We start from the raw sequence: 16,379 nt of genomic DNA on the forward strand, positions 1-16,379 counted from the left end.
TGACAGATAAAGCCAGAAAGCCACAAATTGTGCTCCATCACACATACTGGGACTTCTCACACCCTCAGTGTGTGCCCCCCCCCCCACACCTGCTTTTTCTGCAGCGAGGGGCCTCACTCCAGGTGGGGAGCCTTGACCGCGGTGGCTCTGAGGAGTTGTGTCTCGGGAATAGACAGACGCCATGCTCACCAAGGCCCTGTGGCAGTGCTGTGTGGCTTCAATCAATTGTGGGCCAAATTTCTCTATTTTAAATACCAGTTTGCATGCTATGATCTGAGGATCATAGTTCAAAGCTAGCCCAGGCAGGAAAGTCCATGAGACCTGTCTCTAATCACCAAAAAAGCATGAAGTGGAGCTGTGGCTCATGTGGTTGAGCCTTCAGTGAGAAAGCTAAAAGATTAGTGTCTAGGCCTTAAGTTCAAGCCCCAGTACTGGCACGACAAACAAACCCAGTTTATTTTAAAAGTCTGAATATATACAGACTTTCTACCTTGTCACTGTTATTTTCTAAACACAATAACTGTTTATATAGAATTTACATGGCGTTAGGTATTATAAATTATTTAGGAATGATTTATAGTATGTGGGGAGGGGCTATATGAGAATACTATGTCATTTCACTCAAGGGTCTTGAGCTTTGTGGATTCGGGGGTACATAGAAGGTCCTAGAGCTGATTTCCAATGGATGACCGTATGTATAAGGTCTTCTATCTGTGTCTGTGTCTCTCCTGCTTGAGTTGTCTTTTAATCAGCTCATGGCAGGCTGAACAGGGACTTTGTAGTTCAGACAATGGCCAAGAAAGCCAGCTCCTTGGTCCAAGGGTTGCCATGACAACCATCTTCCAGTCACAAAGGCCTGACACTACTGTTACTGTCCAGGCAGGACAAATAATTGCATGCTCAACTTGCTCAACCTCCACCTCATCGCCACTGCCAGGAAATATCTGCATATTTCCCCCCCTCTGTGGAGGGTGAATAGGAACCTGGACCTACAGAGATAACGTCAGGACTGTTAGTAGTTTGTTGATATAACCTGGCTGTCTGGGCCTCTTCTTCCCATGAACTGAAGGCTGACTTCATACATCATTTATGACACAGACCAGCTTTCTGGGCTCCCAATCAAACCAAGGAAGAAGAAGGAATCTAACCAAGGATACTTTCTTACTTTCCTGTTTTAGAACCATGAGTTAGAAAACATAATGCATAGCTTGGCCTCTGTTGACCAAGCCAGCTGTATCCTAACAGTTAAGATAGATATTTAGGCATGAGCATCACCTCCTCCCGGCCACTCTGGATGCCCGGGCACTTTGCCCCTATGGAATGGAAGGTGAACCTCCCACAGAGGGAGGACTGATGGGGAGGGTGAATTTTACTTCATTACAAATAGTTAGAATCCTTGGAGGAAATGGAAATTGAGGAAGAAGCTGAGGAACTAAGTGTCTATCCATCTTCCCATCTATTATCTATCTGTCTGTCTGTCTATTTAGATGCCTGTAAAACAGATGAGGTCTGTGTCCTCATGGAGGTTAGATATGATGTGGCAGATATAACACTAATTCAAGGGTCTGAAGTGCTATGAAAGGAAACTTCCTTCACTCCCCCATCTTACCTCAAAATCCTCCTGAACCAACTCCCTTCCCCCACCAGGTGTTTCCCTCTTAATCTCTTACATTGTTAGATTGGTGTTCCTTGAGGCACAGGAACACATTGTGTCCCTGCTTTCCGTCAGTAAAGGCTGAGAAGTATGATGGGATCGACAGAGACTGATTGATTTTGTCCTTTTTGGACTATTTATATTTTTATTTATGGTGCTCTTGGATTTTTCCAAAATAATTTTTAAATCCTACATTTTCCTATTGCTCAACAATAAGGATAGAAGAATCTTTTTGACTTCCTATTAGGAAAGAGAAAGAAACAGAAGCATGTTTACGTTATCTGTTTCTGTGAAGATAATCTGTAGTTTAAAGCTCAGAGTATTGTCATCAAATTATTTTATGTAACTGTACCTTAGAAAAGCAATATGCATTTAAATAATTTTATGATCATTATTTATCCATTGCTCTGTACGTGGCTGATTTAAGTCCTTACTACCAGGTTTATTTTTTTCCCCTCCACATTGGAGTTTTGAACTCAGGCTTCATGGTTGCAAGGCAAGCACTGTACCTGTTGAACCAAACACCTTCAACTCCGGTTATTTTTTAGATGGAATCTTGCTTTTGTCTTCCAGGATGATTTAAACCTCAGTCCTCCTATTTTATATTTCCCACTGTAACTAGAACAACAGGTTCTATATCCATATCCATCTTTTTTGCTTTCTGCTGCAATGGAATCTTGAGAACTGTTTTATCTGGGCTGGTGATCAACTAGCATAGTTGTGATGACAAACACATACCGCTGCATCTAGCTGTTGATGGAGATTGGGTCTCAAGAACTTCTTACTCATCCCTCTAGCTGGTCTTGAACCTCAGTCCTCTCAATCTCCATTTCCCAAGTAGCTAGGATTACCTGTACGAGCCACTGGCACCCAGTTTACCATCAATTCTTTTATGCCATACTTTCCCATTCTTAAATACCTAATTCTGATGTGAAAAACAATCATTTTGACTTGTAATTTCTGTCCCCCTCTTCTTAAAAACAGCATTGAGAATGGAACTTATGGAATCACTTGCTTTGCAAGTGAGCAACTATTTGAGATACTACTCTAGTCCTTTTTAGATTTAATTTTTAAAATTGTTAATATAAAAGTGAAGTACAAGGCAGGTACTGGTGGCTCATGCCTGTAATCCTACTTACTCAGGAGGCTAAGCTCAGAGGATTGTGGTTCAAAGCCAGCCTGGGCAGGAAAGTCTGTGAGACTCTTATCTCCAATTAGCCACTAGAAAACCAGAAGTGGCCCCATGGCTCAAGTGTTAGAGTGTTAGCCTTGAGCTGAAGAGCTCAGGGACAGTACTAGGCCCAGAGTTCAAGCCATGTGACTGACCAAAAAAAAAGGGGGGGATGTACAGAGGGGTTACAGTTACATGAGTAAGGTAATGAGTACATTTCTTTTTGCTCTCTCCCAGTTTTTCCCTGCTGTTCCTGCCCACAAGTTGTATAGTTCATTTTCAACATAGTGTCTGGTGAGTACCACTGCTGCATTTGTTCATCCTTTGTTCCTCCATTTTTGACTCCTTTCTTCCCCTCTCAAAGACAGATAAATGAACAAACAGGACAAAAAGAAAAGAAAACGAAAACAGCAACAAAGAAAAAAACTTCTTGTTTCCATTTCCTGGAATTCATTTTGATTATTATAAATTATAATAATTATTATTATTAATCAGTTGTGGGGCTTGAACTTAGGGCCTAGTCACTGTCCCTGAACTCTTTTGCTCAAGGCTAGAGCTCTACCACTTTGAGTCACAGCTCTACTTCTAGTTTTCTGGTTATTTACCTGGTCCTTTTAACTAAAATTAGGATCTCATGCTTTTGCCTGGGCCAGCCTCTGGTCGTAATCCTTCCTAGCTCCTTGTCTGCATCACCATGTCTGTTCCTATTTTGATTTGAGATAGGATTTAGCTAGCTTTGCCACAGGTGGCTTTGAACTCAAAATCCTCCTGTATTTGCCTCTTGGGTAGCTGTGATTACAGACCTTGACCTCCAAACTATTGTATCTGTTCCATTTGTGGTTCATAAGTATAGGAAATAGAAAGAGAATCTTATATAAGGATGGATTTATAGCAAATGTCTCTCTCATATTCTTCCATTATATATATATATATATGTGTGTGTGTGTGTGTGTGTGTGTGTGTGTGTATGTACATATGTGTGTGTGTGTGTGTGTATGTGTGTGTGTGTGTGAAAGAGAGAGAGAGAGAGAGAATTTGTCCTGTGGTATTTTTCCATAGGATAGTCTTTTTCTTTTCTTTTCTTTATTTGTCTTTAAATATTATTTAGCTCCAGTGATGGTGGTAAGCAGCCAAAAAACGTACGGCTGCCTTTGGAACCATCAGTTTTCCCTTTGGAAGGAGGACTAATGGTTCTTTTTCACTTCCAAAATTCATTCCCAGGGGTCTAATGGCATGGGCATGAGTGTAGTTTAGACCTGTTAGCTCAGGGTGTGACTTTCTTCTGTCTTCAAATTCACAAGCAACTATAACCCTCAGGCTTTTCTTATTTTCTCCACAGATCTTGAAACGTGTGTGTGTGTGTGTGTGTGTGTGTGTGTGTGTGTGTGTGTGTGTGTGTGTGTGTGTGTGTGTGTGTGTGTGCTGGTCCTGGGGCATGAACTCAGGGTGCTGTCCCTGAGCTTCTTTTAATCAAGGCTAGCACTCTACCATTTGAGTGATAGCTCCACTTTCAGCTTTTGGAACACTTTATTGGGGAGAAGAGCCTCATGGACTTTCCTACAAGGTCTGGCTTTGAACTGCAATCCTTGGATCTCAGCCTCCTGAGTAGCTAGGATTACAGATGTGAGCCATGGCATTTGGTTTCAAAACTTTTTTAATGCCAATTTATTCTAGCTTTGTAGATAACATGGCTCCCTGGAATGAATACTCCCTACATCTTGCTTTGTTGTTTGCTTGAGGGTTGCAGTCTCAGAAAGCACACAGAAAGATGTGGTAGAAATTGTGTGTGTGTATTCATAATGCAATACTTTTACTGTCTCCAAAGATTCCTCTCATATACTAGAAAGTAACTCATCAGTTTTAAGATTGGTCTCTGAGTCATGGAGCAGGCATGTAGAAGAAACAAACTCTCATCGAATTGACTTTTGGAAAAATCGAGTTTCTTCTCTTGGTCAGGCAAAGCATGAATAGGTCACTTACTATTTGTCCGAAGGCAAGTGTACTTTCTTTGTTATTAATCAAATGATTTCCAGGTTCTGACAATGCGTGTTACAGTTCTACTCCTCTGTTGAGTGGTGAGTAGTCATGTTCCTTGTAAATAATTTCTGATGAGGTACAGGTGTTAATAGAAAGATACTATTTTGAATTAGGGTGCTGGCTTTACACATTGTTCTTACAGTGCAGTTCCCAGAACCTACCAGTATTCAGTACTCCCCTGGATGGATAAAGGCCTCTCTTTTCATCTCTTTACTTTCCCTTACACCTGAATAATCAAAAGACAGAAAGAGAGGGGGCAAAGACAAACACAGTTGATTTGGTAACCGTCATTCTTAGAAAAACTTGCCAAAGTGCCCAGGGCTTTGGATAAGGAAGTAGAAAGAATCTTCTTGTGTTTTCCATACCAGTGTGCAGGCTAGTACAGGCTAGGGAGTTTCAGACATGAGCTGGAAGTCAAGGAGTTGCTATTCAAATGCTGCATAACATCCTGTGCATTCTCAGTTGCTTAGAGTCATTGCACAACACGGGCAGTAATCAGAACGATCAGGAATCTGCCATTATACATGAAGTGGTACCCATTATTCTACTGTCATCTCCAGAATTTTCTTCAACCTATGTGCTTGAAGGGGAACACATTCCCCCAAGAAAAACATTGTCCAGCTGGAGAAACTGGGTTAATGGATGATGTAACTGAGCTTTCCAGTCACCAGCGGATAGACTGCTAGAAATGGTAGTGTAGGAATGGTAATAAGGATTATCTTCTCTGAAATTTGGAAACTTAGGATTTCATTTCAACATGGCTGGGTAGGGATAGCTTACGCCTGTAATCCTAGCTACTCAGGAGTTTGAGATCAGAGGATCAAGGTTTCAAGGTAGTCCTTGAAGGAAAGTAGGTGAGACTCTTGAAAAAGCCAAAAAGACAGGAGTGGAGCTGTGGCTCAAGTGGTAGAGTGCCAGCCTTCAGCAAAAAAGGTCAAGGACAATGTTTAGGCCCTGAGTTCAAGCCCCAGGATTGACACATGCTCTCCCCCCGCCTTTCTCTAACAAATCATTTTAAGTGAGGTAAGCCAAGTTCAGAGAGGCAAATAGCACATGTTTTCTCTCATATGCAGAAACTAGATTTAAAATACACTGGGACATAATAAATTACACAAGACTCTGGGCGTTCACACACAGTGAGACCAAAGAAGGATATTCCTAAGAGAGGAGCAGAGAGGCACAATTCCTATGTGCATCTGAGCATACAGAGTATTATTTATCAGAAATATCTCCAAGAAATGGAAACACGATTTTTTTTCTTTTTTACTGTTTTTCTTTTCTTTTTGCTTTGTTTGTGTATATATTTTTGGGAGTACATAGGACAGCACAGACATGGAGGGACAAACATACACAATTGCAGCAATGGTACTTACTGGACACCATGTTGAAAATGAACTATACAACTTGTGGGTGAGGTGGGAGGGAAAAACTGGGGAAGAGTGAGGGGAGGGCTGACATTGTCCCAAATGAAATGTCCTCTTTGTCTGACATGTGTAATGGTAACCCTTCTGTTTAATAAAGATCTTTTAAATAAAAATAGAGAAATGCATGTGTCCTAGCCATCTCCTATATTCACTGTCCATGGAGAATATTTGAAGAAATAGAACAAAGATCCTACTTTTGCTTTCTCCTTCTCTTCTACCTGAAATACACTCCCTGCTCCAGGTAGAGTAGTAGTAATGAATTAGACAACAATGAGGAGAAAATGTAAGGCAGAAGGGAAAGAGTTTGTTCCCAAACGTGGTGTTAGAATAAGAATTATCTCCAGAAGGAGCATTGCAGGCTTGTGAGTAGCTGGTCAGATGAACTAGTTAGAGTCTGAGAAGGGGGACCTTGAACAGGTAAACAAAATACCACCAAACTGGGATTGTTACTTAACAACCTTGGAAAGCCTTTCCCTCCCTCTTACTAGTGAATCATGGGAAGTATCCAGAAGGTCTGAGTTAGGCAGAGAGGACCTTGACATTTCCCCACAAACATCTGTCCTGTGTTCTCTCCCTAGGTCCGGTTCTCCTCCTACCCTCCACCCCACTCTCTCCCCATCTCAGTTTTCTCTCTTGCTCAGACATGCTATTTTTGCTCGCAAACCCACTCTCCTCTTTTATATTACATTGTCACTCCTTATGAGGAACTTTGCAGGACTTGTGTCTTGACCACCATATTCCACCATCTTCCTCCTTCTTATTCCCCCTTGGGTACCCCTAGCTTCTCCTGCTTTTAGCCCAGGCCAGACATCTCAAAGAGGGACTCATGGACTGTCCATGGGCAGAAAAGTTCTTTGCGGACAAGGAGAAAGCAGAGAGTACTAAAAATTGAACTCAGGGCTTCACTCTTGCTAGACACTTGATCTACATCTCTAGTTCAAGGAAGGATTTCTTAAAAGTGAGTGAATATGCTCTGTCCCTCTGCCACCTGCCATTTCGTTGGACATTACCCCCATTGGCAGGCACTTCCTGGTAGCACTTAAACCCGGTAGAAAGCACAGCAATGATCTGATCTTTCTGCTGAATTTTAACTGGAATTTTGTCTTTATTGAAAGGGTCAAAGTGGAAAGCCATGACTGCCTGCCCTAGCCTTGCTAACAATTCAATGCATGATCCAGGTCCTCTCTACATTCTTTTATAAGTTTTAGATAGTTGGGAATACTGACCGCCAGTCTGTGTGAGGTTGTATCACACAGCTTGGTGCTGTAAGTGATACTAGACAGACCTGGGTTCAAATCTCAGCTCTCCCACTTGCCAGCTGTATGACCCCGGGCAAGATACCTAATCTTGTCTGCACCTTGGTTTCCTCATCTATGAAATGGAGATAACAGCAGGACCAAGTAGAATGAAGGCTGTGTGGCTTTGAGGCAAGCCTTGCTAATTAGTTCTTTCATTCCAAGAAGCTCTTATTGACAAGCTAGTCCAGTCCTTTTGCAAATAGCTCTGTCCAAAAGCTGCGACTGAATGTCTGGCCCTGTTCTAGGAGAGAATGAGGATTCCAAAGGAACAGAAAATCCAATTTATGCCCCGAGGGACCAATAAACCCAAAGGAGAGAAGACTAGTACCCAGGTGAAACAACAAGACAATAAAATCAAGGCATGATGATTCAATGTAAATTCAGAATGTTGCCAAGGAGGTGTGAATAGTGCCAATCACAATCTATGCTTTTATACCCATTGCCATTCACCAGGGCATTCACAGTATTAGAGGTAGAGAACAGTGGGCAGAGTGTGGAGGAATTGGTCCTGGGAAATTTTGGTGGGGGTAGTTGAGAAAGTTTATGAAGAAGTAGTAAATTTGGATCGGAAGATAGCACCTCTAAGCAGGACAACTCCAAAGGGCCAAGGCAGGGGAGCCAGTGGCACCCAACATGGCCTACTCCATAGAGGCTGAGGTTGAAGGAAGAGGCTGAGGGCTTATTGTACTTGCTGTACAAAGAGGAAGGCAATCAGTCCATTTCTTGGATGCTTTTCTAGATTTGATCATCTCTTTGCAATCAGCCAATCATTTTTCTACTCTGAGATGGAACCTGCCCTAGCCAGGCCTCAAGTATCATGTTGATGAACGGTTAGACTTTGGTTTGGCTGCTGGCAGCCCTGAGCTGGCTTCTGTTCCTCTGGCTCCATTGGTTGGCTCAGGCTCAGACTTCACTTTCACTGGTTTTTGTGGCTGTCACATTAACCAAGTTCTATCGATCCTGACTTGAGCAATGCTGGTATCTGCATTGTGGCCTATGTGGTTATGCTATTTACATGTCACACAGAAGATGCCCACTTGGCATTGCCAGCAGATCACACATGCCCATTCTCTAGCTATCCTAATGGTGGGCTCTTATGGAAGGCAAGAGACCTTGGGGTTCTGTCTTGGAAAGAGGCCATTACTTTTCTCGGAAGCTCCATTTGAACCCTGTGTGGCTGACTGTCACCCACTCCGTCCTCTACATGACAGTCTCTATGTTAACTCTTTGGGGCTGTAGATGTAATATGACCCCTGATAAAATCGAGCAGCTGGACAGTTACCTGTAGACCTGTTTCTGACTGGTCTCATTGGAATGGATGCAGAGGTGGATTCCTTCTGCCTAGGATCTCAGCTGGCCAACCAAATCCTCTACCAGGTCAGTAATTCAGATGGTGGGTGCCCTGGAGCTGTTCAAGACACATTTTCCCCATTAGCCAACAAGTTTCCCTCTGCCTTAATATTCTTTTCAGAATGTGATTTTCATGAATCATGTTTGGGTGCCTTGTTTTGGAAAACATGAGTAACGACTGAAAACAGCACTGGCTTTCCCTGCTCTTGGATACCCTGAGATTTATCGTGTTCATGGTGGCTAATCAATGAGCTACCCCTTCATTGAATCAACATGTTGCATGAGTCAGTTGTAAACAAGTCTGTAATAAGCACCTATTATGTCTCAGCTAGTCTTCCAGGGAGACGGTGCAGGAGGTCAATAACAGATGAGCAGAACAAATCAACAAACTGATGGACATGATGTGATTGGACAAGGCAGTTGTGGGCTAGTTTGTATCTAGTGGTCAGGAGAGGCAAGGAGGTCAGAGGTCTAGAGAGTGGCATTGGGGCTGGAAGGCTGGGTATAACTTAATCCTCAGAATTCTGAGCCTGCTTAGGGACATGGAGGAGAATGACCAAGAAGAATGCAGTGAACGTTCTGATGGAATTATGTGAAAGGGATCACACTGAGGACCGGAACCCACTGCACAGGAGCCAGACAGGGAAGGTTTTCCTTCTGGGATTGTAATAGATGAACTAGCTCTGGGAGGAAGCATGGTAGTTAGGGGATAATGCTGACTTGAGAAAGCGAGGAAGAACACGGTATTAGGTATTCATGTGTCCAAATACATTTCATTGAGTACTACCTGCATGCCTGTTTTTGGGTGTTGGGGTTACAGTGGTGGAAACAAGCGTCTGGCCTCCTAGAACTCATATTCTAATAGTGGTGTGGAGTAGACAATGGATTAGTAAGATAACTTTAGACAGTGGTTACTAATGATAAGGGGAGTGCTTGTGTTCTGAGGGGGTGGGACAGGACAGGCTTGCAGCATGAACCCTGGAGAAAGTGACTGCTGTGCTAAGATTAAATTGTGGGGCTGCCTGGGGAGGAAGGTGTTCTAGGCAGAAGGAACTACAAGTTTAGAGGTCCTACGGCAGGAATAGAGATGTCACATTTGAGTAGCAGGAAAAAGCCCAGGATTCTGGTGCCTGGTGAGTAAGGGGAGAGTGGCCATTCCAGAGGGAGAGTAAGTCAAAGTACATGGAGAAGCAGAGAGCCCAGTTATAAAGCCACTGTGGGGGGTACACTGGCTTTAAGACGTCTCCAAAGGACAGGGATCATCTCTATGATTACAACTACTCTGGAGGAGGCGAAACACAGAAACCCTAAGATGTTTGGAAGAATGGATACATGGTCATTGGAGACTGAGGGAAGAGAAGAGTCAAAGATGATTCCTAATTACTGATCTAAGCACCTGGGTAGATGATGGGGATGACTGAGATTGGGAAGGCAGGGGGAGAAACTGGTTTTGTGGGTGTGTGTAGGGGGAATCAAGAGTTTGGTGTTAGGCATGTTTAATGTGGGATGTTGACTGTGCAGCTCTTTCTCATAATGGCTTGAGATCAGAGAGTGGCAAGCCCTTCTTTGGAGGCCAGGTGCACAGATAGGCCAAGGAATGTGAAGTGGAAAATAGCCGTGAGGGAGGAGGTGACTGGAGGTGGGCTAGGCCAATCTGGTCTATCATGTCAGTCCAGGAGGGAAAAAGCGGGGATCTAAATCTATCTCATATCCTCACCTTATGGTTTTCCCCTTCAGACAGTAGATAGGCTCATGATCCCATTTCAGGGTTGACCACCAAGCACAGAGGAATGGGTAACTTGATCAAACTACAGAATAGCTGACTGAATGGATTCAGCTTGACATGAGTGAAGCCATCTTGAATCCTGTCATGATTACCTCCTGAGTAACACTAGCTGGTGTTTCATTTTCCATGCATAGTTTCCCAACAAACTATAGATAAAACCATTATGGTCATGGGTAGAGCATTACAACAGGACCCTTTCTCCAAGGATGTGCCTAAATTGTCAATGTTGCCTTAAGATAAACAAGGTCAATTTTAGCCAGGATGAAGGTCCCTCTTTCTAACCCAAATTGATGATCCACTGGTCTTGATGCTGTTCAGGAGCAATCAATTGTACCCTGTGTAATCCTAGATTTGTCTACTTCTCTTTCTTTGGTCTCATGGCTCCTTGGGCCCCAGTTCCTAATATACCAAGATCAGGTAATTCCAGAATACTAATGCATAGCAAACTCTTGGCCTGTGTTCACATCTGTGCTCCCAGGACTTTTTCCTCACTTAATCTACACAAGAATCCTACAAGGTAAAGCTAGACTGTCTTCTTGCCCATAAATTGGGTTGATCTTACTGGTAAGCTCACAATCTTATGTAAGTGGCTCCTAAAATCACCAGTTGGTAGCTGAGTGAGTTGCCCTCTTTACCCCCTAAATATTATCAATTTCATCTCTGAAGACCCTTTTGCTTTGGATTCTTAAGTTAAGGAGTTCTAGAATGTTATCATCCCCATTTATGGATGAGGAAGTTACATCTCAGAAGGTCAAGGTCAAGGGAACAGCCAGTGGCAGAGCAGTGGGGCCTTTTTCAGTTTTGGCCTCTGTTTTTATTCATCCCAGTGAGAGCTAGGATAGAAGGAAATGGGAGGCAAAACCAGAACCATGCAAGCCTTTGAACGGAAGAGAAACCTGAGTGGCAATCATAGAATAAAATAGTGTTTTGGAAGGAAGAAGAAAAGTGATCCCAATAGAAACCCTCCTATCTGACCCATGTAGTAGGCCAACCCTGAAGCACAGCATCATTGAAATAAATCAACCATCATTAAATTTAACTTTTATATGTAAATGAACAGCAATTTAATGAGAACTTTTCTTGATGAGGGAGTTACAAATGGACATTCTTCTTTTCCTAAATGCAACCCAACTTTCTCTAGTATTTCCAAAGCATTCAATTTGGCTTTCACAGGAACATAGTTGTTTGTACTTACAGTTTTTCAGCTTATTGAAGGCTCAATTTATGACGGTTGCAAACACAACCTGCTAAGTGTATGATCCACCAGAAGAGAGGGAAACTCCTTCCTAGTCCCAATCTGAGACCCAACAGGCTTTGCAGGAGAAGCAAGGGAATGCTGGTTAATCTGGGAAATCGATGAGATTCAATCCAGAGAAGTTCTGCTGATACAAATCCAGATATATGGTACATGTTTGCGTGTGCCAGCACTTGAAATGAATAGGATACTTGTATGGAAATGATTTTCTGATTCTTTTCTCTTGGCTCAACATTTTCCAAAGACTGGTTCTAATTTGAACTGGTTCAGTAGAATTTTAAAAACAACAACTTTGATTTTGCTTTCAGGGCAGTAAAAAAAGAAAATAATTCTTGGGTTGGGTTCAAAGTTCAGACAATTAGTGTTGTCCACTTTGGTCTGTGAGTCATATTAACCTGGTTGACATTATTCACAGGGAGGAATAGTTCACAACTAGTGCTTTTTTGTCTTCTAGCACAGAGTCTAACATTGCCTCAGGTTTCTTTTGTCCTGAGCTGTACTTGTTCTAAACAATCCCATGGTTCCACTTTCTAAGGACCAAGAAAATTCATTAACAGGAACTCCACAAACTCATTCTTCTTTGATTAGGAGGCTGAGGATGGTCAACACACTACTGAGGAAGCAACCAGTGCCAATAAGTAACTTTTCTCACAGGACAGATCATCCCTCCCAACCATGGGTATGTTTGGTGGGGAAGAGGCCTGTCCATCATGCACCCTCTGGGGACTGGCTCCAGTCCCACTGGCTTCCTTGGTTTCTCCAGTTCACACTCATATTTCTCAGATTCTCTTTCCCTTTTCCCTTGCATGGGATCATTGTTACTGAATACATTGTGAACTCACTGGCATGTTGGTGGTTATAGGAACAGAAGACACCAATATTGTTGGTTTAGTGTCAAAATAAAAATCCATGAAGCATTCTCTTTAAGCTAACGGTCAATTTCTTGGATACCTGGTAGCTGAAGTCCGAAGACCATTCAACAATGGCCTGCTCTTTCTCGGTACAAATTCTACCATCCACAAAGAAAATAGGGCAGATCATAAATAATTTCAAAAGACAAATGAAAGTCTCTGAGTGTGAACATGTGTGCATATTTATATATACATATGGATTGTTAAGGCTTTGGTGTGGCTTGGCCCACAACGGCTCATGTATTAGAAGCTTGCCCGCTAGTGTGGCCAGGTAGAGATGGTGGAGCCTTTATCTCATTCTGAGCACATTCTGCCCTTTGTTGTTTCTAGGCCTTTCTTTATTTCCCTGAAGAGCTTCTATGCATTGTTTAAAACTCGGTGTAAAGGCATTGATGTGACACACTCTACAGATTCCTGTAGGCAGAGCTCTCTGCTCCCTCTTCTTGCACATGGGTAGCCCTTCATGTACTCTGTTAGGTTTGGATACAAGATGGACCCAAAGGCTCATATATTGAAGGCTTAGATGCCTGTTGGTGGCATCGTTGAGAAGTGACTGGATCATGAGTGCTAACCTCATTAATAGGTTAGCCCATTTATCAGTTCATAGCAGAATGGGCTATTAGGAAGTAGGGACTAGGGGAAAGAAGTAGGTTACTGGAGTGTTTCTATAAAAGAATTTAGGAACTGTAATCCTTCTGTACAGTATTTTTTACAATAAAAAGCATATTTAAAAAAAGAAAAAAAAGAATTTAGGCAGGTTACTCAATGTCTCAGTTTTCTCCAACTGATAACTTCATAGAGCTATGGGAATATTAAGTATAAAATTATTCTACTTAGCAGTATCATCTAAAAATACTCCTGCAATAAAAATAGCTATGAACAAGGAATTCTCATCTTTGTTGTGGTTTTTCTTTTCTTTTTGTCTTGTGGTTCTTCTTCTATTTTGTCTCGTTTGTTCATTTGTCTTTCTCTGGAGGGTACTGGGAGGCACAGAAATGGAAGGACAAAGGGTGAGCAAATGCTGTGGTGGTACTCACTAGATACTTTGTTGAAAGTAAACTATATAATTCGTGGGCAGGAATGGGAAACAGAGAGAGTGAGGGAAGAGATGACATTCACCAAAAAGAAATGTACTCTTTACCTGACTTAGGTAACTTTAACCCCTCTGTATATCACCTCTAAATAACAATAAAAAGTTTTTTTTAAAGATAGCTATGATTACTGAACCAATTTGTCAAGGTTCTCTTAACTCATCCTTCTATGTCTAGCTCCATGTGACTAAGAAACCATTGTCTTGGAATAAAGATTCTATTGGTGCAGAACCAATGCACTTGAAGTAAAAGCATTGATCTTGATCCTATTGGCACTTTGCTCAGACTAATTGTATTTGAAGATCAGATGAAGACTCAAGTAAGTCAAATGTCTATACATGAAAGCTCAATGAAACCAGGCAGCAGTTAGCAAATTTTACCTTTAGTTACATTCAGCCGGGCAAGTTGACTCTTTGCTGCCAGCTTTGATTACCGTTTTTGGTGATTGGTCATCAATATACCAGTTCACATTCTCCAAGTACATTTGAATTTCAAAAGTCCTATATTTCCTAGGTGAGAACCTAAACTAACGAAGCCAGTTTTGTGAAGCAGCTGATAGGGGCATAATCCACAACTTTAATTGACATTGATGCCTTGAAATTGAACACACAGAAGAAAAGTTAGCCAACAGGTTTATTTTGTCTGTCTTCTCTGTATCTTAATCACTTAAACATTACCAGGATCACACTTACCCTTAGGCAATTCATATTGGTTGCAAATGCATAGATTTAATACATTGTGCTCTATCTAAACACAACTTCCTTTGTGCCTAGAAAGCATTCAATTACCATGCTAAAGGAAGGTTGAAAGGGCAATGCAGGTTCTTGCTAAGCCAGCATTCAAGGTGAGCTGCTCAAGCATCTTGAAGTTGCTGCCTGTAACTTTAACAATCTGGCCTTTCTGTAGCACTTAAGCTACAAGGAAAATAAACCAGGACTCCAAGGGTTTTCACGCTAGAGTGCCATTTGTATGTTTGGTTCTGAATGTGCTCTTGATGAAGGTGGCTTCTTTCTGTGCTCCTGTTGCTCTGGCTTAGCTCAGTGTAAGAGGGCCACCAGCAGTTTCTGGAAATCTCCAGAAGTATCTGCGTGAACCATGTCAGAGAGAGACTTCTGATACTTCTCCTGGAACTTGGCTTTTATGCCTTGCAGGTCCACCTGTAAGGAAGATGACAACAGCATGGATCTTGTGTTCACATTGGACGGCATCCGTGCTTGCCCAAACTGTTGCGCTTATTCACACAGGTATTCCTTTAATGGCCCTTGGAGGCAGGGTTAGCATCGCCTCATTGTGTGGATGAAGAAAAGAAATACAAGCTCAGCCTCTTGTGGATGGAAAAATGTGTACGTGTGTGTGTGTGTGTGTGTGTGTGTGTGTGTGTGTGTGTGTGTGTGCACGCTCACACATACACACACGCATGTATGTATGTATTCCACCAAAACTCTACTTACAGAAACTTAAATTCATATGATTTGTATGTGCTACAAATATTAGTTTTCATATGAGTTTTTAATAGTTATTTTAAAATGAGTCATTCTTGGATAACAGGGCTATGTACAAGCCATAGCTTACTAATCCTTGGGAGATGCTTAAGAACGGTATTCCTATGAAAGTCAGAATGTTTTTCCTTTGAACCCCATCAGCAAGAATATTAGTTCTAATCAACAAAATCATTACTCAGTTGTGTTTTATTTTGAATCTAATTCTTTTTTTAATCTAATGCTTTAGAAGCTTAAAAATCTAGGTGCTAGTGGTGGGGTTGGAAAAACAGATTCAAAGATTGTTTGTGAGGGAGGGTGATTACACTTGGCACCAGAAAAGATGTAATTTCAGACTGAACAAAATGAATCTTGTAAAAGAAGCAAAGAGCTTGCATTCATTTCATTTTTCTGCCTTTCTTTTCTTTCTTCCTTTTTTTTTTGAATTTTTGTTTCGACCCTACATTGTACTTCAAGTTCAAAAAATTGGGGGCTCAGGTATCTGGCTTTTTCTTCTGCAGTGCCAGTTAGAGGGTGGAGGGGGAAAGAGAGGAAAGGACAGAGACAGAGACAGAGAGACAGAGACAGACAGAGGGAGGGGAAGGTCGAGGTGGAAGAGTGGCAGAATGAAGTGGCGAGTGACTGCTAAAAGCAGGTGGTATGGTTCTGCCATCTTGTCCAGTGCTAGGGAAGGAGCAAGATGTGGGTCTCTTGTTCTAGTATGTGTGGCTTAGTGGGACTAAGGGATGCCATATTGTAAGGAAGTTGTTCACGTGTTGGGGGGGGGACGAGGTCAGCTGGCACAAACATGGAACTCTGTCAAGCCCCCTGGATAGATCTGATCTACTGAGGTGGGAGGGTCTTTGGAACACTGAGTCCCTCAAGACCTACTGATTGGTGATTTGGGCTGAGAGGTTGTTTGTT

At 42.2% G+C, this 16,379-nt stretch overlaps 1 protein-coding gene across 1 annotated transcript in view; it reads right to left on the bottom strand.

Moving 5' to 3' along the window:
- Positions 1-14,607: 14,607 nt before the first annotated feature.
- The window catches only part of Anxa13 (annexin A13), a 48,395-nt gene continuing 46,623 nt past the window's right edge, over positions 14,608-16,379 (bottom strand). The window contains exon 11 of the mRNA XM_069991363.1: positions 14,608-15,134. Coding sequence (XP_069847464.1) covers positions 15,015-15,134 — 120 coding nt within the window. The 3' untranslated portion in view covers positions 14,608-15,014. The remainder of the gene's footprint in view (positions 15,135-16,379) is intronic.

Source organism: Dipodomys merriami, unplaced genomic scaffold, assembly GCF_024711535.1.
Source record: "Dipodomys merriami isolate MVZ:Mamm:240054 unplaced genomic scaffold, mDipMer1.0.p SCAF_4, whole genome shotgun sequence".
Taxonomy (NCBI): domain Eukaryota; kingdom Metazoa; phylum Chordata; class Mammalia; order Rodentia; family Heteromyidae; genus Dipodomys; species Dipodomys merriami.